The sequence below is a fragment of the Pempheris klunzingeri genome, chromosome 10 (genome assembly GCF_042242105.1).
Source record: "Pempheris klunzingeri isolate RE-2024b chromosome 10, fPemKlu1.hap1, whole genome shotgun sequence".
NCBI classification, from domain to species: domain Eukaryota; kingdom Metazoa; phylum Chordata; class Actinopteri; order Acropomatiformes; family Pempheridae; genus Pempheris; species Pempheris klunzingeri.
The window spans coordinates 17,224,789-17,247,643 of record NC_092021.1 but is presented as its reverse complement, the minus strand read 5'-3'; the positions used below and the strand labels follow the sequence as shown (position 1 = coordinate 17,247,643).

The 22,855-nt window shown below is 42.5% G+C and overlaps 2 protein-coding genes across 3 annotated transcripts in view; one reads left to right on the top strand and one right to left on the bottom strand.

The window, feature by feature from the left end:
* LOC139208053 (electrogenic aspartate/glutamate antiporter SLC25A12, mitochondrial-like) overlaps positions 1-4,301 on the top strand; it is a 20,927-nt gene extending 16,626 nt beyond the window's left edge. The window contains exons 14-18 of the mRNA XM_070837599.1: positions 1,147-1,287; positions 2,819-2,957; positions 3,219-3,377; positions 3,528-3,618; positions 3,706-4,301. Of these exons, the coding sequence (XP_070693700.1) occupies positions 1,147-1,287; positions 2,819-2,957; positions 3,219-3,377; positions 3,528-3,618; positions 3,706-3,913 (738 nt within the window). The 3' untranslated portion in view covers positions 3,914-4,301. The remainder of the gene's footprint in view (positions 1-1,146; positions 1,288-2,818; positions 2,958-3,218; positions 3,378-3,527; positions 3,619-3,705) is intronic.
* On the bottom strand, positions 4,260-22,855 carry dync1i2a (dynein, cytoplasmic 1, intermediate chain 2a). 2 transcript variants are annotated; one of them, XM_070837600.1, is made up of 17 exons: positions 22,774-22,855; positions 21,683-21,800; positions 20,798-20,912; positions 18,482-18,569; positions 17,237-17,296; positions 16,745-16,860; positions 12,144-12,230; positions 11,788-11,950; positions 11,576-11,675; positions 10,587-10,712; positions 8,848-8,994; positions 8,650-8,763; positions 7,968-8,101; positions 6,804-6,948; positions 5,812-5,952; positions 5,511-5,636; positions 4,260-5,224 (listed from the first exon to the last, which is right to left on the bottom strand). In XM_070837600.1, exons 2-17 carry the CDS (start codon positions 21,788-21,790, stop codon positions 5,111-5,113), a joined length of 1,884 nt encoding a protein of 627 aa, XP_070693701.1. In that variant the 5' UTR covers positions 21,791-21,800; positions 22,774-22,855; the 3' UTR covers positions 4,260-5,110. The 2 variants fall into 2 exon arrangements, with proteins under 2 accessions (XP_070693701.1, XP_070693702.1); XM_070837601.1 differs by lacking the exon at positions 17,237-17,296.

The window sequence follows — 22,855 nt, the reverse complement described above, 5'->3', positions numbered from 1 at the left end:
TGCAGCCCAAGATTACAGATGTAATTCCTTCACTCTGCTTCTCTGCCGGCTGTGGTGAAGTGAAACAGGCAGCAGAGCCCGCAGGTTGCTCACAGAGGAGCGGGGTCTGCGGGGTCGTGACCCCTGTCAGGGTGTAATTGTAGGAAGAGGCCCTGGAGGGTCCTGGATGAAGCTGGGTCCAGCTCAGTGTGATTGAGTTTGACAACGCGGTCCATACCCGAGGCGTGGTCACAGTGCAGGTCCCCACACAGGACAAAGAGGATGTTTCCAATACACAGCATTAACTGCTGAGGATACATCTCATCGCCGGCCCGCATGAGGTTGATATTCATTTATATGAATCGGACGTCATCCTCGTGTTATTTTATCAAAGTTCAAAGTCTGGTTAAGCTGACGGATTGTTAAATTATCGCTTCCATCAGAGGAGAGAACTGAGGAAGATAAAAGAGAAGGGACGAGTGCATCAATCTTGAGAGGAGCGGATATTCCCCCTCCACTTTGAAAATGGCTAAATGTGCCAGAGCTTTTTTTAGACCTTTGCTCGGATGTTTACAGATAAGACCCCTGCCCTGAATGTCACCAGCAGTCATCCTGGGGCCTGATTAGATTTGGGGAGGGTGATAGATGTGCCTGAGTCAGAGGGTGCTCTGCCTTTAGGGCACTGCTTGCCCGGACCCCGAGCCATCCGGGTGATTCAGCGCTCTCTCCTGGGAATGGGGGCGAATTGGGGAAGTGTGCGGGGCGAGGCCAGGCTGGGCCGCTCACCCTGCCACAGGAGGTGCCTCAGGGGAGGCGAGGGGGCAGAGGGCTGGTGCCAGGGTCAGAGCCTCCCAACCATGAGTCGGGGCTTCTACTCACCCTACGTCTGCTCTATGCTGACCCCAGTTGTTCCTCTATCAATGCCTGCTTTTTCCTCCTCCTGTCAAGGCCATTCTCTTACTATATAAAATCACACGGGGGTAAAAAAGTATCTTTTGTGTTGAAATTTACTGAGATAATTGGAAAACTCCTACAAGGGAGAAATGCTTACACATCATTACATCTTCACCCAAAGTTCACCCCTCAGATATGTAACCTCACTCATTCGTAGAAACTCACGTCTGTGTGTGTAAACCACTCGTCAGCGGTTTCTTTTTCCTGTTGCAGGCTGGAGCTTCCCAGGTGATTTTCACCAATCCTCTGGAGATCGTTAAGATCCGTCTGCAGGTGGCTGGAGAGATCACCACGGGCCCGAGGGTCAGTGCCCTGAATGTTGTGAGAGACCTGGGCTTCTTTGGCCTCTACAAGGTAGGTCAGCACCTCTGCAGCACCATGACGTCTGCAGCATCAACCTCCATTAACTGTTATACAAGGGCAGTGAAAGGTGCTCTGATGTTCCTGAGATACAAAAACATACTGTTCACTTCAGTGTATTTAGTAACGATGGAAGAAGATTAAAGAAATTGAAACAAAAAAAAAATACATTGTCTAAAATCTAAAATTATTTACATATTAATAATTTAGTCTATAATATACCCAGTGATTCACTTTACTTTAACAAAAGAACAGCAGGAAATCCTCACAATTAAAGGTGGAACTAAGGGATTTTGGTTTTTGTTTGGAAAGATTACTTAAACAACCAATAATTTGTTAGAAAAGACTGATTTAATTTAGGATAAATGTTATGTCAATGAATCAGCTAAACATTTCAGCTCTACTTTAAAGTAATAGTTGCAATACAACAATGTAACAGTACTCCACGTGCCCCATGCAACGTAAAACCTTAAACAAGTACAGTAATATCATTAGCATAATGCACACAAGAGTGGCAAAAGTAAATGTGCTTATTTTGCAGAGTGGCCCGTCTCAGTTTTACACAATTTTAATGTGGTATTAGGTTATGATGGAGTTAATTTTAGCTATTATTATTATTATCATCATTATTATTATTGGGTAGTTTAGTCTGTAACAATGCGTAATTTTAGATGATAGTTTTGTGTGTACAATCATAATCTGCAACATAACTAATCACTGTAAAGTGGAGTAAAAAGTACAACATTTACCTCTTGAATATATTGAAACAGTAAAATACAATACAAACATAAAAGGAAATACTCAAGTACTTTAGAAGTACCTTAGTAAATTTACTTTACTTTCCACCGCTGGATTACAATGTGATCTGATTTTTTTCCTTAATGATGCACAGATGAAGCACTACTGTATCTGAACAAACATTTGTAAGTGAACATAGACACAATGGAGATAAGGATCTGAAATGTGAAGATCAAACAGTCCTTTTGCTGACTGTTTGCAGTTTTCTAACACATTGTTAAACATGCAAACGGAGCTGTGGCCTACAACCAACAGCAAATTGGTGAGGGATTATGCTTTGCTACTGCTCCTTTCCAGACTCTTGTGGGTTTACTTACAGCTCCAGTCATGTGTTCATACTCCATATTTTAATGAGTAGCAGACAGTGTGTGGCTTGTTTAGAAAAAAAAAAAAAAAAAAGCTGACTTCCTCTTGGCAGAAGACGCCGGCACACCGGGGTCCATGGCAGTGCTCACACTGTGTGTGTGTGTGTGTGTGTGATGGATTTCTCTCTGGAGGCCCAGTGGTGCAGCTCTGCCTGGGGGCTCTTTGGCTCCATTGACAACAGTAAAGCCCCCTGTAGGCTGAATGAGACAACTCTCAGGCCACTTAATCTCCAAGACAAACCTCCTCAGCCGCTGCCTCTGCCTCCAACTGACTGCCTGGTCGTATATATATATATATATATATATATATATATATATATATATTCAAATTGATCGTCCTGTGTGCGTTTTTTTCCTGTTAGGGAGCCAAAGCTTGCTTCCTGCGTGACATCCCCTTCTCCGCCATCTACTTCCCTGTTTATGCCCACACTAAGGAGAAATTGGCAGATGAGGAGGGAAGGCTGGGGGCACTGCAGCTGCTCACTGCTGGAGCTATTGCAGGTAACAAACATCTGGAAAGCTCGGTGGACATCCAAACAGCAACATGTTGCATTTTAATTGAGGGATGTGTCACATTTTCAGCTTCAAGAAATGCATTTTTGTGCCCTTTCCGTTTAAGCCTTCCTCGTCCACTGATTCTCACAGCGCCCCGGCTTTGGTCATATCTCACTGTGCAGCTATACCCATTTCAAGCCCTGTATGATGCTGCAGCGGTGCATAGTGAAAGCGCTTCATTATGTCTGTTGTGAAACGTCTCCTAAGGTGTACCGGCGGCTTCACTGGTGACCCCTGCTGATGTCATCAAGACCAGGCTCCAGGTGGCGGCCCGAGCAGGCCAGACGACATACAGCGGAGTCATCGACTGCTTCAGGAAGATCCTCAAGGAGGAAGGTTTCAAGGCATTTTGGAAGGGCACAGGAGGTAAATGGACACATACATAGATATATTTGACAGTCCAATAAGTGGTTTCATGACTGGGAAATCAGGCTCGTCGTGGTGGCTGTAATTGTCTAGAAAGCACCGCAGAAATATTAAATCTCACATTGTAATTTTTGAATTATCTTCCGTCAGCTCGTGTCTTTAGATCTTCACCACAGTTTGGTGTAACCCTGGTGACCTACGAACTGTTGCAGAGATGGTTATACGTTGACTTTGGAGGACAGTGAGTACTTAAACCCTGTTTGCACAAGTATACACCTCTTGTTAATTTCTAGAAGTGCGTCTCGCCCTAATCTGACTCTCTCCCCAGCCGTCCTGCTGGTTCTGTGCCACCTCCCAAACCCACGATGAAGGACCTTCCCGCTGTGACTGAAGACCACGTAGGCGGCTACCGTCTGGCAGCTACAACCTTTGCTGGCGTGGAAAGAAAGTTTGGTCTGCACCTGCCCAAGTTCAAGCCTTTTGGAGACATGACAATCAAACCAGCTGAGTCCAAAACAGAACCACAGGCTTCGTAAACTGTCGCACAGCGTGACTGCGAGGGCTGCATGCTCCTCCAGTCATCATGTTTCCTCCAAAATGGTTTTCTTGAACCACGTTTCAATTAAATGCGTTTGAGTGGTTGTCTTACTTTGAATGCTGCATGAGTTTGGCTTTATTGCGTTTTCCTTGCATAGCTTGCACAACTTTACTGTACATATTGTACTTCTCTACAGAGGGACATTATGGCATTACGAAGGATTGTAACTGTGTTTTCTGGTGTGCAATAGCTTTGGTGTGCATGTGGTAAATTTCAGAGACACAAGGATGTACAAATGTTTTCAAAAGTGTTCATTTTGAAATCATGACCAGGGACTGGGGAAATAATTTAAATGTATTTATTGTATTTTATTGAAATAAATCATTCAAAACAGTTTATTTCTACTGTGTGAAAAGTACATTCTCAGTTTTGACACTATGCTTTGAGATTCTCTCTGTTCAGATCCTGTCAACGTACAGTACAGATCTGGAAATCACTGAGCAGTTACAGCATACACGATCATCTTCTTAGGCATTGAGAACTCTGTGACTTTCTCGGGTCTAACCAGGAGCACTGATTATGCGAAAACTGGTACAATAAACAAGTAGAAAGACATTTGGATTTTGGACATTTCAGTATTTTACAAACAAGTGAATCTTCAGGTTATGAAGACTAAAAGGAACTGAGATGACAGCATGGGCTACAGTTATAAGATGTTTACATTCCTGGGTGTTTAAAGACGTGATTGCTTTATTACAACTTTGGTGGAAACGGCTCAGCTGTGAGTGTTTATCATAAAGATGTGGAGTATGGCACCTTTTTAGGTTAAACTCAAAATTAAGGCTTATGTTATCTTGCTCTAACTGAAGACAGGTCGGATTTTTACAATTAAAATTAAAGTTTAAGGCATCTGGTTGAAGAAAGGACAACGGTTTGTGTTTGTGAATATGGCTTCATGTTAGTGTCTGAGGTTGATAGCCCTGTCGCTTGTTATTCCAAGGAAGACGATCCAGCTAACTGAGAAGGCAGAGTTGTCCAAAACAAGACAGTGTAAGAAAGCAAAACATGTCCATACTTCTTTCTGACCAAAGCTTCATCTTTTCCTCCAGTCCTGTTGCATCTTTTCCTTCCATCCAAACGGGGCTGATATTAACAAGCACTGGTCCCTTTTAACGTCTTGTCCATGGCGAGTGGATCAGGCAGCCAGGCGCTGAGCTGCCAGTTCCTCTGCATCATCTCTGTTCTCGTTGATCTCTGCCAGCGTGCGAACGAAACGGGTCCACTCGTCATTTCGTGGAACCGCAGTTTGCTGGTGGTGGGCACAACAGAGGCATGAGTCAAATTTCAAACACAGGCTTCTGTGACGAAGCTACTCTGTATGCATATTTATGGACAATGGCTGCATTACAGTCAAACCATATGAAAATACTTTGACTTAAATTCACAATACGCTCTTAAAGAAATCTCATGATGGTCACAAATTGCACCAAGTAAGGCTGAATCCCATCTGCGACAACGTACCAAAATGAAAACAATTAAAAAAAACACAACAGTCGAGAAATTTAACAGCAAAAAGCTCAGTCCTGTCTGCTCACCTCTCCAACATCATACACAAGAACTCGTCCATCAGAGTCTCCCACAGCGATTTCTCTGCCAGAATGAGCCCATCTGACCCTGTTGAGGGCTGGGTTTCCATCTACTGTGATGCTGGCGGTAGGAACCTAAAACAACAACATCATAAAACACCAATAAAACTGGAAACATGCTCTGCAACCTCTATGCTCATGGACTTTATTAAAAAACGTAAATGTCTAAGTGAGACTCTTTCGATGTAAAGGAAAACAGTGAAAACAGATGTGCTGAAATGTGTGTGCGCTGCTAGTGGGAGTATAATACCTCGGTGTCGTTGTTGAGGTTCCACAGGTCCAGGTGGCCCACGCCATCCACACAAGCAAACAGAGCAGGGTGAGTCGGAGACCACATGACATCGTACACGTAGTCCGAATTATCCTCAAATGAGTAGAGCGGCTTATTGTTCTGCAGACACATTGGAGGGGAAAGAGACAAAACACACATCCATCTTTATCCGTGCATCTATTTATGCATAAATATGACCATGTAATATATAGATATGATCAACATACTGTGGGAATACAACATTTATTGGTGATGCTTTCAAGTTATTACATTTCTTCAAACCTTGAATTTTCATTAACTCCTTTCAAATTAATTTGCTCTCTCTCTGCTCCTGGGATCGATCCAGCGCTTTGGTTCTGAGTCAAAGTATCCAGACTGGCTTAAAATTTGGTACAGACGTTCATGTTCCACAGTGCACGAATTGTAAATGTATTTTCTATCCAGCAAAACGTTTTGCTTTATGATCAAATACCTGCAAAACTAATGAGATTCTGCTGTAGTTTGTGTTGAATGCTAATTAAAACATTAGTATGCTAGCATTGGCTGTTCTCTATAGCAGTAAAAAAATAATAATAGGATCTCAATTTTTGTCTCTCTTACAATTTGGTTATCTTTACAATGAGCATTACAGCCTCACACAGCTTGTAGTGGCTCTAGACTCTTGTGCTTGTTAAATTAGAGGGAACAAATTTGTTATTTTGGCTAAACAGGGTGTTGCATTGTGATTGTTCATCTGTCTTCAAATTCAATCGATACCCTTTCAACAGAAGTGTATGGCTTGAAAATCAACATAAAAAGACGCCATGGTGCAGTTTAGGATGAACAAAAGCTGGATTATATGGACCCATGCAGAGACACTAAACACAGAGGGGGGACACTTCTTCCTACACACAGGTGCGTTTTCTAAAACGAAATACAATAATCCGGACGTTTCATGAATCTTAAAAATGTATCCTGGATCTCGCTCAAACCTTGGTGCTCCACAGCTTGACGGTCCAGTCGAAAGAGGAGGTGACGAACAGGTGGGAGAAGTCCAGAGGCCCTGGGGCGGTGTGGCAGTGGATCCCTGTGATGGGCCCGTGGTGGCCCTCAAACATCTCGCTGATGCCCGCTTTGCTGTGGAGCACACAGATGAAGTGGGGAGTAAGTGCAAACGTACTGCTAATTTAAAAGCGAGCGTAAACTTCCAACAGCAGCAGATGTCTGCAGCAGTAATGACCTTCAGTTGTGATAATGTTTGAATATGCATTCATGTACATTGCAAACAAAAAAGGTAAACAGTTAGCACTCCCCTTTTTAAATCATTTGGGCATTACATTTAGCATGAAAGAAAGCTACAGGAGCAGATGGACCCTTGATGGATGTATTAAATCATTTACTTATATCATTTGATTACCAGCAGGGCAGCAAAATGCCTGCAACCCCTCAACCACATGTTGCAGAGCTGTTACCAAACTGAGGCTCTGATAATTAACGTAGAGAGGTAAATACTCAGCATGAGTGATGCTTATGCATTATTAACTGCGATGAGAGTATCATACCATTGTAAATGAGGTGGAAAATTATTCCCCCAATTACAGAGGTGATTCTTCAGTGCAAAACCTAGCTGCTATCCCCTCTCTGCGGTCTCTGGGCATACTGCAGGACGTTTAGTGTGGGCCTGACAAGCTGCTCACTGGCAGCTCTGATTTAAGCCACATTTCTTTGCTTCTTTACCAGGGGTCCAGTGTGAGAGGAGCCCCGGTCTCTTAAATGAGAACATTGTGGGATGAACTACAGTTTTAATTCTCTCCGGGACGACCGACTGTAAACAAACTCTCTCACCCAGCGAAACACACTGAGGGGAGAAAAAAAAAGGACAGGGAAAAAATGATTTGTTTCCCCTGCATGTGTGCCCTGTTTATATTGAGCGACCTTTACAAACACAACTGACAAGCGGAAAAGAAAAACAGGATGACTGGGCAGGAGTGAAACCTCAAACAGCAGGAGATCAAGTGTTGGATTTGCGTTGCACTGGGAAGTGAGTGGGCTATATTTATTTGACACTCTGTCCTAGGTGGGCCTAACAAGCCTCCTCAGTTTCCTGGTGGTGTTCGGGAGGGACGCCGGGGACCGCGGTTTGCTTATGAACTCACCTTCCATGACGACATGACATGTAGACAGAGCCGTCCTCGCTGCCCACCACGAAATTGTTGACATCTCCGAGAGGGAAAGACATGGAGGTGACAGCTACAGCTTTGGACTGCTTGAACACCAGCTCCATGCTGTCCTGCGGAGGGGGAAGGCAGCATGGAACAACGTCCTTAACAAGCTCCCTGCTCAGGCTTTACGTTAACACACATTCTGCCAAGCACAACCAATAAAAATCACTTGACAGTTTATTAATGTGTAATCTAAATTCAGCTAGCACTTTATAAAAAATTGAAGCTTGACATTGAGGTCTTGGCAGCACGGATGAAATGACACAGCTAGCAAAGTTAATTTCCTTGAAAGTGAAAAATGAGCTGAAGAAAAAAAAATAAGCCGGGGAAATACTAAACTGGAATACTAAAACGAAGGAGTTCAGCCAAAATGTTTTTACATCTAGCGAAAATGGGAGGGACAGGAAGTGTACGCAGTATGACAATGAAGAGACACAAAAAAACAACAACACAGAATGCAAAAACTAAGCTCAAGTCAAGTCAACATGATGTATTATTAACATAGCAATTAGATTTTACGGTTAAATATTTGATCCAAAGTTTATGTAATTCAAGAATATGCCTCTGACCACCCATACAGTCAGAAAACCCCCCCACACACTCTTATACATGGTACCTGAGGCTGAGAGAGCATGTCCAGACTCCAGGAGCACATCTTGCCGTCAGTGGAGATGCTAATCAGGTTGTTGGCATTCTGGGTGCCAACTACATTCACGCAGTATACTGGGTGCTGCGAGGAGAATGATGGGGACATTTTACTCTTCCGCTGTCTTGAAACAAAACACACGGCTGCAATGTCAGTTGTTTAGTGTACCGTGTGAGCTGCTGCTGACAGGGGAGTCCTCTGCACCGGGGTCCTCTTGTTGCTCCTGTTGTCCCACAGTACGATCTGCCCCGAGTATGTGCCCCCCACCACGACGTTAGGGTGGAACTTGGCAAACGCAGCAGACATCACAGCCGACTGTCGGAAAGAGGAGGAAATAGAAAAAGGCAATGTTTATTCTTTCTAATGATGAATATAGTGAGATCGCAGGGCGACACTTCTCTAAAAATGTCCGAGTCATGTAAGTTCACCTTTGAGACAGAGGCTCATTCCCAGATCAATAATAGCTTTTTCACATTGCATAAAAGTACATCATAAGACTTACACTCAGCTGCCAGTTTATTAGGTACACTTAACTACAACTAATGCAGTTTAAGATAACAATAAATCCTTCCTTCATGAAGGTTTGTAAAGTTTAGTTTTTTTGGACTGTTTGAGAGAGGTGTTGATTCAACTAAATTATCATTTTGGAGGATGCAGTTTGTGGTGCTATTGAACTGCATTGCATTATACTGAGGGGTGTTTCTTTTATTTAGCCTATCCTCATTGATAGAAATTGATTGGTAGCTCCTGGCAGCTGAGTGTATGCACCTTCTCTGAAATGGTTTTTCTATCTAGAACAATAAGGACTGCGTCTAGTTACTCTACCACAGATCAGTACACGAACTGAACCATATAAGCAATTCACATTATTTTTTTAAGAAAATGAATGGAAACACAGATCTAGAGTCAAAATAACTTGGTTGATTTTTCCACTGAGGTAACTGCCCACAAAGCAAAGCTGTATCAAATCAGGTTCTGGCTTGATTACTGCAAAATCCTGCTAAGTTTCATATCAGCAACACTTGAAACATTCATAGTTGCCAATAATCAGAGCATAAAAAACTTTTTCCGTCTTCATGTCAAAGTTACAGAGATGTTTAACGCACGTTCCCTCTTTCCCAAAACACAACCAAATCACTCATGCCTCGGTTCTTACAGTGCCAACGAAACAAACCTCAAGGCAGTCAACAGGATTCTTATTTATTTTTGGATTATGACCCGATTAATGCATTGTATTGCGTGTGTTTACACCTATCACAATCTTACAATGGTTTTTCTAAAGCAACTTTTCGGAACAACAACAACTGTGACGCATGGTTAAGGAAAATCTCATAATGAGCCAACTTGGAGGCACGGAGAAAACGGCGTTCACAATTCTGTTCAGTTTTATTCATCTGAGCAATACGCCTGCATCTACATCCGCTCTGGAGGCAACAACATGTGGTTCTACTCAACTTGTCTTGGTGAGGGAGCCTCGGGGCAGGCATTATAATAAGGCTGTGCAGAGCTGAGGAGCTGTGCTGCTCTCCCTGCTAGCTCGTCTGAACACAGGGCCCTTGTTTAGATGCACATGATAACCAGCCCTGCCCCACACACTTAATCCTGCTGCAGTGCTTGGATTCCATTCAAATCCTGCACCACAGGTCTTCTCCGGCGCCTCACGAACATGTGTTTGTGGATAGATGTGGTGGAGCTGGATGCCAGTACGGTGAACTCACAACGTGGATGAAGGCAGGAGGGTGAGGGGTGCGGGAGCAGAGGAGGAGGAGGAGGAGAGCGGGTGAGCAAAAAGGGGGACGGTTGGTGGTGTTCCACGCATGTCATAGAAGAAGCCTCAGTGAGGACGACAGTGGGAGAAGAGAGAAGAAGTGGTGGAGAAACAAGCGGAAAGGCTTTGCTTTGGGTACCTGACAGTGGAAGACATACTCCGGCGTAGCCTTCTTGTACTTCATGTTCCACACTAAGGCCACGCCGTCTGGCTCGTGAGGAACGTCCTCGTTGTTGTTGTATGAGGCAACCAGGAGTTCAGGATACTGGTGACAGAAAAAAAAAAAATCAGCTCAAATGAATGTGAGGGGGAGGCAGACGTGCCCTCCAGGCTTGGCTCCATGTGGACAAGCCTCGCCTGCCCTGTGCGGTGCTGCTGAATGCCTTAAAGAATGAGTAACCCTTTCCCTAAGATTTATGGTTCGTCTAATTAGCCCTACCCCCCTAAGAACTTTGGTAAATTACGTTCTTATTTCCCTCATAATTTTAACCAAAAGCTACAGAGGAACAGTGGCAGGCTAAAACAGAGCAGCTCATTGAGGATCTAAAATTCAAGCCCACTGAAGTGTACAGGCAGAGAATGACTGCAGAGACACTGCCCAGATGTAAACAAACCATTAACTGCTGCTGCTGCTTCGAATACTTGATCTGAGATTTACAGTTTGTGAATTCATAAGTTCAAATCACCAGGGTATGGATATCGCCCTGAGCTAGTTAACACTGCGAACAAAGACTTGGTGTTCAATCACTGTCAAAAGTCATTGCAGAATCATGCATTAAATGACCTTAGACACCAGAGGAAACAAATCATTACGGCCCCTGACTAAGTGACAATTTGTGTGGGACATAACTTACTTTTCCTGAGGGACTTGTGGCTTAAAGTAAATGCTGTCAAACTCAAGCTATGTAATCATAAAGCATTATGGCTGTGAAAAGCTAAGTTGTTTCAACAGCCAATTAGCAACAACTGTGTACAAATTACTTCTGTTGTAGCACACAAATACAATTAATTCATCTTTAGGATTGTGTTTCTGAGAATTAGGAACAACTTCTAAATACTGCTCTGTGAAATGTGTTTAACTGTTGTAAAAAATAACGAAAAAAAAAAAATAATAATAATGATAAAGACCTGGGGGGACCAGTCCAGGCAGGTGACAACACGATGCTTAGACCAGCGCTCATCCATGAACTGCCTGTTGAGAGAGAGCTTTGTCCCGGCCTGGATTTCACTGGGGAAAACAAAGCAGCACAAATCGATGAAAACACTTCTTCAAAAACCAATTACAAGTTTTTATTTTTTTATTTTATTTTTTTTAAAAGCACTAGTTGTCCAATCATTACCCCTCCTTCTCCTCCAGATCACGACCACTGTAGTCAAAGAAGAGGTCCACATGCTCTGAGAGAGCCCGCTCAATAATGCGAGTGCTGTGGTCGAAGAAATCCACAAACTCCTCGGAGTGCAGGATCTGGAGTTTTTCCTCCTCTGTGAGCTCGTGGGGGGGTGCTATACAGAGAAACACAAACACGCTGATATGTAAGTGAGGACCCCTACTGCTCTTTGCCATTATAATACGAAATGTAATGCACTGCTTTACAGGAATAGAAACCTCTTTGTACTCAGGAATTGCTATAATTAAAGAACCTTAAAGTGGCTAAATTTAAGTATTGTAACTGTGCATCAACTGGTGGGGGACTACCTTCCTCCTCCTCCTTTAGGTCCGGTTTCTCAGTCTGAGTCTCGACTACCGGTTGAGGTGGAGCGATTTCTTCCTCTTCTTCTTCCACTGTTGATCAGAAAGCGAAGTATTTTGAAAACTGCAAAATACACTGAGTTCGGTTGAGTCGGCTACCGTATCTCAAAACCTGAGCAAGAAATTGTAAATCGTTTTGGTTATGATATCAATTTTGCCAAAACTTCAAATGTAAAAAGGTACAAAATCAAATTCAAAGTAACAGTGTACACACAACAACTCATCATGCCTCCATACAGAAGTTTCATACCTTTTTGTCACTACAACTCCCTCCTCCATTATCTTCTTTTTTCAATAAAAGCATCCAGTGATTATGGGTGCAGTAAAATGCATTTGTTTAGTTTGTCAGCACAATATCGCCTTTTCAAAAAGAACCTGCTCCTCTGAAGCAGGCAAGTTTGTCATTTGTGCTAAAGGGGCACAGCGCAGCGGGTGTCTTGTTGTCATAGGGACCTCTGTCTTCCCCAACTGTTAATGAGACTCTAGCCATTCAAAGGAGAGTCTAGCTGTCAGTGTAGCTGTTTCCTCTGTGTCCCAGTAACAGGTTGCCCCCTTCTAGGCCACGGGGCAGTGGGGCAGAGGGTGTGGAGCAGGTGCCCCAGCCCGTCCCATTGGTCTGGCCAGATGACAGCATGGTGCAAAAGCAGATGGTGATGCTGGGATTGTCTTCTGCTCTTCAAAGGTGGCATGGGGATGGCACAGGGGTTTTCCGCCTGGCTGCCCCGAGACAAGCTTCTCCCTGAACAGCAAGCCTGGGCAATTACCATCTTAGCAGGAGGTCCTGCAACTCCTATTCAACCTCAGAGAATGTACAACAAAATACAGGCCAGACCAGCTGGCAAACTGCACACCGGTTCTACCTCGAAAGAAGACAAACACGCTTTTTCAAAAACACATCACTTAGAGACAGCATATAGCCTGTGCTTTCAATGTAAAAAATAATAGTAAAAGCAGAACAATACAGATTCATGAGGATGGGAGAAATACTCGCCTGGTTCCTACAGGCAGTTATCTTGGTATGAGCCTTATAGTTAATCTAAGATGACAGCACCGCATGCCAGAATTTCCTTCCTACTGAGATAATCTAAATGATAATGTCATCTGTCACTTTGTCCATAAAGTGATTTATCCCCTTTCTCTGATGGAGGTTTGGGGAAGAAGGTTATTGAGTGCACTGATGAGTTTACAGAACTGGGTTGATGACACAAGTCATTTCAATGTACAGCCATGCTCTGCAACCAACAGGACAAGGTTAAAATCTTTCCTTTCAAGGGCCTCAATCAGGCTTAAAGGAAAACAGTAATCACTGTCTTTCAGCTAGTCCCAGCCGTGCACGTCAGCCCTTTCCCCGGTGAGGCAGCCAGAGCAATCAACCTGCCAGGCATTAGGAGCAGATAGACAATCTGAAAATAAAGGGTATAATGCACCTGCCAGCCAAAATGGCCATTTGGAGAAAAGCTAGTGATCCTGGTGACCCCGCTGGGGATGTGTAGGGGGGTAGCTGCGCCTAGTGAGGGTGGGGGGTGATGGGGGGGGGGGATTGCATTTAACAGAATTCACCCGGATCACCGATGTCCCATACACTGACACCTCCTCTCAAAGCAGGCCCAATTATGGCTTTTGTACCACTTAAGAAATAAAAGCTTTTGGAGGGAGCCGGATGGTGGGTGTGTGGGGGAGGGCGGGTAATCACAGGTCTTAGTCAATGGACAATATATTAATGCAAACAGGGGCCAGTGATGTACAAGTATATAACTAAATGACCTTTGCTCTCTGCTGCAGGTGCTTTCCACTTTCTATATGTTCACACAGAACAAGGGAGTGACTTCAGCACGTGCAACATAGTTATTTTGTCGTACAATGAAACCACAGAAAACAAAACTCTACTAATACATAACCCCCCCCAGACCCCAATAGTTTATTTCCTAAAATAAAACACCTGTTTATAAAAATGCACTACAAAAATTGTGACAAATCTTTCCCATGTGGTATATCATCACCAGCCATCATAAACATTTGTTGTTGTGTGTAGGAGCATAGCAAAGCTAAAATTGCTGCAGGGCAAATACACAGAAAGACATCAGCAGTCAGCCTCCTGTCAATCTGATAGCACCGTTCAAGACTTTGTCATCTGTGAAACAGGACTCTATTGTTTTCAACTTCTTCAACATGGTTACACATGTCTCTAATGACACTGAGGTCTAAAGATCACCAACAGGCCGACGGTGAGCAGAAATCCAAAACCAGCACCCCTCCTACTTAAAACAAAAGGTGTTAAATGAGACTGAGAACAAAGAGCTGGTTGTGAAGGTTCAAATATTCAAACCATACAACCGTACACTAAGAATAAAAAGGAGAAAATACCACAAGTTCCATTTGAAATGATTCACTACTGTATGACAGAGGGATACAATAGGTATTTAACAGTACTAATCATCAAGTGCATAAAAGCTGACCACAATTACAAGTGGCGCTTCACACAAGAAGGGCATTGAGGGCTTTTGTGATTAAAAGTTTTGACCTGCCTCTGAATTCAGAGTGATTAAAACAATCACATTCAATTAAATATTAGATTTACTTAACTGCTCCACATATTAATATTCCTGACAAGCCTTTTCAAACGCTGTACCAGACCAACCACTCCACACACACCACCCCAAACCCCCCCCCCGAACCTCCAACAATATCTTACTCCATAATTACAGCCTCTTGTTGAGGAGTGCATACTGATGCTGCATATTACCTCTACTAGTGCACTCTGGGAATGTTGTAGCGGCGGCACAGAAATTCACCAATATGATGGCGTAAAACCAACACATTTCCTGAAACTACCAACGCTTGAAATAGCACTAATTTAAATCTAGAAAAATGCATTTATGCTCCAAAACTTGGCAAATAAAGATGAGGGCGAATTCATGTAAAAACTGTCCGAGTGGAGATTTCAGGGCTAACAAAGACCGGCCAGTTCATCCTGTGAGGTAGAAAGATGCCACACTATCCCCACTAATAATAAACAAATCATATCAACCTGAAGATGTGTTCCCCTTGACTGTACAGAGTTTTTCTTTAGGTCAATAGGGCAGGTGATGTTCAAATCTTTTACACCTTTCTCCGAGATGCCTTGCAGACACTGTGGGAACCCTCGGTCTGCAGGAGCCAGGACACGGCAGCCGCTCCCTCTAATGCCACCGCCTGCTGACCTTGAGAGTGCTGCGCTGTTGCCTCCTTTTGACAACATGATGAATCGCTCAATCAGAGAACAGGCCTGACGCCACCCCACACATCAAAAATGCGCCGAGGGGAGCAAGCTGGGAAGGGGATGCCGTCTCATCGAGTGCCAGAAGTGATGGTGTGAAAATGCACAATGTCACTGAGTGTGTTTTGTTATGTGCCTGTTCGGTGAAGGGAGAAGACAGGGAAGCGAGGGAGTTGATGAAATGATTACATAGTGGCAGAGAGGGGAAGGGGGCCTCGTGTTGAACAGCTGGCAGAAACCATCATTGTTTAACACAGTTTTACAATGCCCAGTAGAGTCCAGAGTAAAGAGCAATGAGGAACAGAGGGACGCTCTTCATCCTTCAATAGTTCTGCTCATAGTTTTCCACAAAATCACAAATTTTTTATCTTACTCGCGCTGCATGCCACCTCAGGATTTTCTACACATTGTCTGATGGGACGACAACAAGAAACCAGTCCAGTGTTTAAAATCCAAACCAGGCTTTCAAGGATGGTAAAGGAAAGAATAGATGTGTTAGCTGAAGCAAATAAATTGAGCGAACAGCTAAAAAGAGAGACTGATTCAAATAGTTTGGTGGAGGTTTGGAAAGATCCGTGGCTGTTCCGATATCTCTCTGAACCAAAAGAAAATTAGAATGCAAAACAAAAAACCTAATCAGGATTTCAGTCGAGCGCATTATTCGCCATCTGTCAATACGTAAATCAACCAAGAACAAGCAGCACACCCACAAATATTGCATATTTTATGGAACATGTGTTCAACATGTGGATGTTAGTGGCTGTCCAAATATTCTCTCTGGCCAACCACATGAAAGCTCCAGTGCAGCAATTACACACATATCGACATGCTTCAGAGGCAGTAAGCAGTTGTATGCTCAGCGCTTCATATCTCCCTCGCCAATCGCATTTCTGCTTCCTGTCACTGGTTTTCCCATCCTGCTCATTAATTATACCAAAGCTGGGTTGGTTGCGAGGTTCAGAGGAGCAGGGCTTGTCTGAATTTTAATCTCTCCTTTGACTTCTTATGTTTCCTGGGCCTCATTTTTCCTTTGCTTTCATCTCAAATCAAATATCTTCCACTTGTTGTACCCACTTGTACTCTCATACAGCCCCCAATACCCCTGTTATGAATACTTCTCGGGAAGTGGTGCATCATTCTTGCAGCAAAACGAAACATTTGTTAGCAGAGAAACATACATCTAATGGACCACACACATTTTTCTGTAAAACTCATCCAGATTGTGAGTCAGACAGTTCACATATTCTGTCCAATTTCAAGGTTAACCTGTACAATATTATGTGAGAATCACCTTCTTTTTGCTGGGTCATGACAGGTGTCTGGGTCTCTTTTGTGTAGGACACAGTTTCACGTGGAGGGAAGTCCACTTGGATGACTTTGGACATTCCCAGTTTTGGAGTTCCACGCCTAAAAGCACAGAACAACTCAAACTTTGCAAAGCCCAAAATCACAACAAAGCAGTAATGAGTTTAAAGAAAAATAATGAAAAGAAACAAAACAGTTCTTCTAATTTAACTTATCTGTTTTAACAATCTTCACCTCCATGCAAGTGGACTCTTTGCTGATCAAAGTCAGTAAATGACTTTCATGAGATGGCAGCGACTTCAGATTAGTTTAACAACCAGTGTGAATTCATCAAAAGGTTTTGTCTGACCACTCTTGCATGCAGGACTTGACTGTTTTCCTGGACTGCATTAACTGAATACTGATAGACAAAGTAATCATGCCGTAGATTGAGAGAAGGGAAAATGACCAGGAAAGGAGAGAAGAGAGTGTCCAGTACCCCAGCTCAGAATCAGAGTGAAGTTGAAGAGTGGACGGGTCAGAGTCCCAGTGCAGAGTCCTGGTTAGTGTCACAGCAACAAGGCAGCATTAGTGAGAGAGACAAGCAAGCACAAATGAGGAGAGGAAATAAAGTTAGCATTATGGCACACGACATGCTGATTGGATCCTGGGTAACAAATCAGTTACATTTGGATGTTATCAAAATAGGATCTTTTTTTGATGCTTTTGAGGTTCAAATCAAGCTTGAATCTGCCAACACAAAACTCAGAGGTGGAAGAATGTATCTGCTCAAAATGCACGGATGCACACACCCCTCAGAGTGGGATGACACAGGGTGTAATGTGCAGCCTTTGGGGGCGATAGAGCCTGAACTGTGTCACGCCAAACACTCTGAGTGTTGAGTCGACAAAGAGGGAGGGAGAGAGAGAGAGAAAACCCTCAGGGAGAAAACATGACCTCCATGTGTGTAGGAAATGGCCATGCTGGTGAGGGAAATGAGTCAACACGTAGCGGGAACAGCTCCCTGGGCCTGATGGGACACTGGGGGAGCTTGAATTTCAGCCCAGGGAAGGGGCTCTAATTAGGGGTTAAGAAGTCCCCCAGGCATCACAGCAGCCTGCTGTTTTATTGTTAATTTAGGATTGTCCTAATTCAACGGCAAGCAAATTAAATAAACATGCACTCGTCTTCATCTGCTTTAATGGCATGAGACTTCTTGAATTCATTTTAGCGCAGTTCTTAACGTAACCATACTAAATATATAAGTTCAGAGTTGTCTGGAGTTAAAATGATGCAAAGCTTGCAAAGCAAAAATAGAACTACATTTTCCAAAGCAACTTTCAAAATACTTCACAACTAATTTGTTGATCAACACATCTGCAGTGTAAGAGGGTTGAGGAGCTGTGACGAGGATGTTGAAATGATATTTTTTCTGGCGTAATCCCAACAGTCATAGTAAAGAGCACAAAAGGAACTTTTTGAGGCATCATATGAAGATAAATAAAGCATGAAGCATTTTAACATTTTGCCTCGGGTGGGGAAATAACCCTTAATTCTCTCTTAATAGAGATGTTGGCATTGTCTCCACACTTGTAATGTACTGTACTAAAAGCAGGGGAAATATTGTTACCCACACTTTAGTTGAGGAGGGTGTGTGTGTGTGTGTGTGTGTGTGTGTGTGTGTGTGTGTGTGTGTGTGTGTGTGTGTGTGTGTGTGTGTGTGTGTGTGTGTGTGTGTATGTACCTGGGTCCGACAGCTCCATCAGAGTCTTGGCTCCCTGCCTCACTCGGTGTGCCTGCCGACTTGGTGGTTGGAGACATGGGAGGAGGGACTGCATAACAAGACAGACATAATCATCTGTTACAATGTAAAGACACTAAGCTGTTCAACACAAATGCATCCACGCTGCAGTGGCAGCTTTATTGTTTCAAGTGCTGGATGAAGGTTATCAAACTTATATAGTGAAGGATGTAAAGCTTTGACATTAGTCTCATCAGTCTGTAAATAACGCACTTAAGCTGTGGCAAACTCAACACGTAATGAGAAAGAAGCTTTGATAACACATTTACACTCACTTTGGCTTTATTAAATGAATGTTTGATTAAATGCAATAATGCGTAGAAAATACACACTATTTAAATATACACAATACAAGAATGATGTTTTTTTATTTCTGTTTCAAGTTTGTCTGCATCCTGAGAGAGTTGGGAAGATTTTCTCATGGATCTCTTCTGCCACCTGCTGTTAGCACTGTGACAGTGCTCCAATGATCCCGCTCTGGATGAACTCCAAACCAATATTAATACAAAATGTATGTATATATGCATAAATAGATATAAATGATAATATGATGATAAAAATATAGTGCATGCATTATATTATTGCATTATATATATATACACTACTCATAAAAAGTTAGGGATATTCGACTTTCAGGTGAAATATATGGAAAATGTAAAAAGTGAATGCTACAGTGATATTATATCATGAAAGTAGGGCATTTAAGTAGAAGCATGCAATGATAATTTCTTCATCTTAAACAATTTATTTGAAGAAAATCTAACAACAGTGGTAGGTATACCTCAACAAAAAATTTTTAGTGTCTCAATAAATTGGGATGTGGCCAAAGGACGTCCACTCCTCTCCTTTCTGTGACTCTTCCAGTCTCTCTGTATCACTGTTACAACCTCCTGATGACACTCTGTGACCCTCTAAGCTCAGTGAACACCTCCATCTGAGGACTTCCTGTTTGAAGCCTCGCAATGGCGAGGTGCTGCTGATCGATTGTTAGGTGTCGTCTTGGTCTCATGATTTCAGAATAAGAACAGCTTGATGAGGAAGACTGTTTAAATACCAATTCTAACTGAAGCAGGAAATGTATTGGTGGATTCATGGATCAAACCTGTTGTGAATGTTGCTGTTAAGCTTCTTGTTAGAGAACAGCAACTTGTGCAAAAAGTACTGAAACACTGAACAGTTGGACATGTGCATTCAAAAGTTTAGAGAAGGTCACATTAAGTTCACCTGGAAAGGTTAGAATGCATTTTAGGTTCATCCTGAAATTTCACCTGAAAGCCGAATATCCCTAACTTTTTGTGAGTAGTGTATATCATAAAATTAAAAAACGTGCTGCCTGTGAGCCATTGGCAGCCCTCAGAACCATTTTGAAATGCATGCATTGCATTTTAAAATTGCATGCATTTCATTCATTCAGCTACCTGCATTGTAATACTTGTGATACACTACTCAGCTACTGCATCATAGTGCGCCTGTCAGGTTAGGAATGACAGCTAGAATCCTGCTGGTTGCATGGCAACTAGTGGCAACTTGTGTGTGTCGCAAGATTTATGTTTGCTATGCTAGTGCTGTTGTATAATAATAATAATAATAATAATAATAATAATAATAATAATAGTAGTAGATTATGATATATGGTATGCTCCAATAAATGCCAAAAATCAAAATCTCTTTCTCTGTCCCTCTGTCTGTCTATCTAGTGCTGAGGAGGCTTTCTGGAATCTGGAGTGTTTGACAATCAATTGCATGCTGCCTCCCTAAATTGGCAGATGGACAAGTAAACACATACTTAAAGTTGCTATATCTAATATTTGGGTGCACATAAGGCATAAGAATTGTCTGAAGGTTACCAAAACCGCATTTACCTCTTGCTTGTTTCAAGCCGTTTTCCTTGAATCTGGTCTTTAACAAGTCAAACACATGGTCAGCTTGTAAGATGAAAATCTGTATATTTTGGATCATTATCCTGCTGTTCAGGTCTGCTTTGCAGGACATGGAATAATAAGTGCAATGATTCCTTGTGCCTAGACACTCTGTGTAAATGTAAACGCACTCAATGAATAGAATTTCTTAAAACAATGACTGCACTGTATGTGCGATTTAGTTTCAAGTGACCTACAGTACCTGTTATATAAGAAGCTAAATGGACAGGATTTATATTAAATGTTAACTCCAGGAGACATGTGTGCATGCCTGTTTTTCCCCCATCACAGTAGCTCAGTATGTACATTACAATCCACCAACAGGTAATATGACACGTACCAACAGGAACATCTGAAGTTATGCCCATACTCTGTAGAAGAGCCTCAGTCTCACGTCTTTTTTTCTCCAAGTCAGAATCATCCTGGTGAAGTGCAGCATCTTTCAACTGGTCTGCCTAGAAACACAACAATGTGTTTAATGCAAACTCTAAATATCCAGATCAGATACCCAAAATAATGGACAGTATATGACCCTGTGTTGGAGGTGTAGATAGGTTCTACCTGCCCCTGTAAATGGCATTATTCCTGCACACAGAGTGGTTTAAGATACCCAGACAGGACTACCAGAGAAACTGTATGCTACATATCATTGCGGTACATTATAAAAAACAACTTACAGACACTTAAAAATTGATTGATTGAATTAATAGTTGATCTGCATCTCATTCACAAAAATGTTTCACAAGTAATCAAACTATCCTTGGGTACTACTGCCATGCTTGACATAGAAAGCGACAATATATATTTTTCACCTGAAGAGCCTCAGTTTCATTATTCCTTGCTGGCCTGCACTACTTTAGGGTAATTTATTACACAAAACTTCCTGGATTCTGTTCTTAAGAAATAAATTACTTATTAGTTAAAAATTACATTTATTTTAATATCAACAAGCAAACTTTTGCAGAGGAACTGTAAGTCTTAAAGAGGCCTTGAAACATATTGAGTATGTCAACATAACCATCAGTGGCACATACAGATAGTGGCTGTTAGTGATTTTGTGCAGCATCTGGTCCACCCAGACTCACAAAATGTAAATGTGGGGAGAGAATTTGCATTTGAATTGATGGCTCACACTGGTTTTGTTTATACTCCATATTCACTTTCAGTGTAAGCACTCACTTGTTTCGTATATTTTATTCAAGACATAAAAAAATATCAAACATACCTCTTTCTTCTTGCGCTCCTCCTCCTTTCTTTTCTTCTCCTCTCTGATTTGTGCCAAGCGCTGCTTCTTCCTTTCAAGCTCTGCTTTCAGCTCACTTTTGTCAGACATGATGCCACAGCTGTATACCAACAACATGTTTTTGTTAGTGTGGCATTAGGAATACATTGGAGAATACTATATTTTTATGATTTAAGAATATTAAACAGAACATCCAGGGCGTCTGGAGATCTCCCAGTGTTTGTACTGTCCATTGACAGATAAAGACAGTGTTTAAAAACCAGCCTTAAAAATACTGGCAGCTGAAGCTCTCAGCTTCAGGACCACTTGTCACAGCAATGGAGACTTGCTAACACAGCTGCCCAACATCATTTAGCAAAACACGCAGTTAAAATGACGATCTCACTCTGTTTTCTGACTTCTTAGCAGCTGACAGAGTTAAATATCTTAGCTGCTTGGAGACAAATGGCTGGATAATTTCTCAGCTACGTGTAACTTCGTTAAAACCACAGCCCTGTTGACCAGTCATTGTCGGCTAGCGAACACGGAGCCCCACCCTTCACTGCTACCACTGGTCACACCCGATTAGCTTGGCTCCGGGTTACCCTATCTGTTGGAAGTTGCTTTTCTCTGGTATCGCATCTGCTTGTTATGTGCGCTTTCAAAATACAAACCTGCTCCGTATATTAATATGATGTTATAATTTACGAAAAACGCCGCAGTTTCATAGAAAGCAGTTACGTTAGCATCCAATCGGCCTCTGCTAACGTTAGCTTTCCTTCTTATGACTGGCTACAGAATTAGCCGAGCCATACTTGTTGTACCACATTTAACTGCTAAGGCGTGATTTTAACGTAATTTGTTAAATGAAAATGTTTTCGGGGTCATAAGAAGTTAGACTTGCACAATCAAAGCCATCGCTTTGGCTAAAGATGTATCTAAAAGTTAGCTTTATTTGTTAGCAGGTAGCTACACCAGTTAACCGGAAACAATGAATGAAGCAGGTTGGGCTACAAACACAGCGACAAATGTATAACAAAGATACAAGTGTGTGATAATACAGCTAAGGTGATATTGATGTGTGGATTACAAACCGTAAAGCAGGTTTTCCACCTGACAGCAAATGCCTACAAACCACCACACAGCCAAAACAAACGGGCTACTGACACAACTACA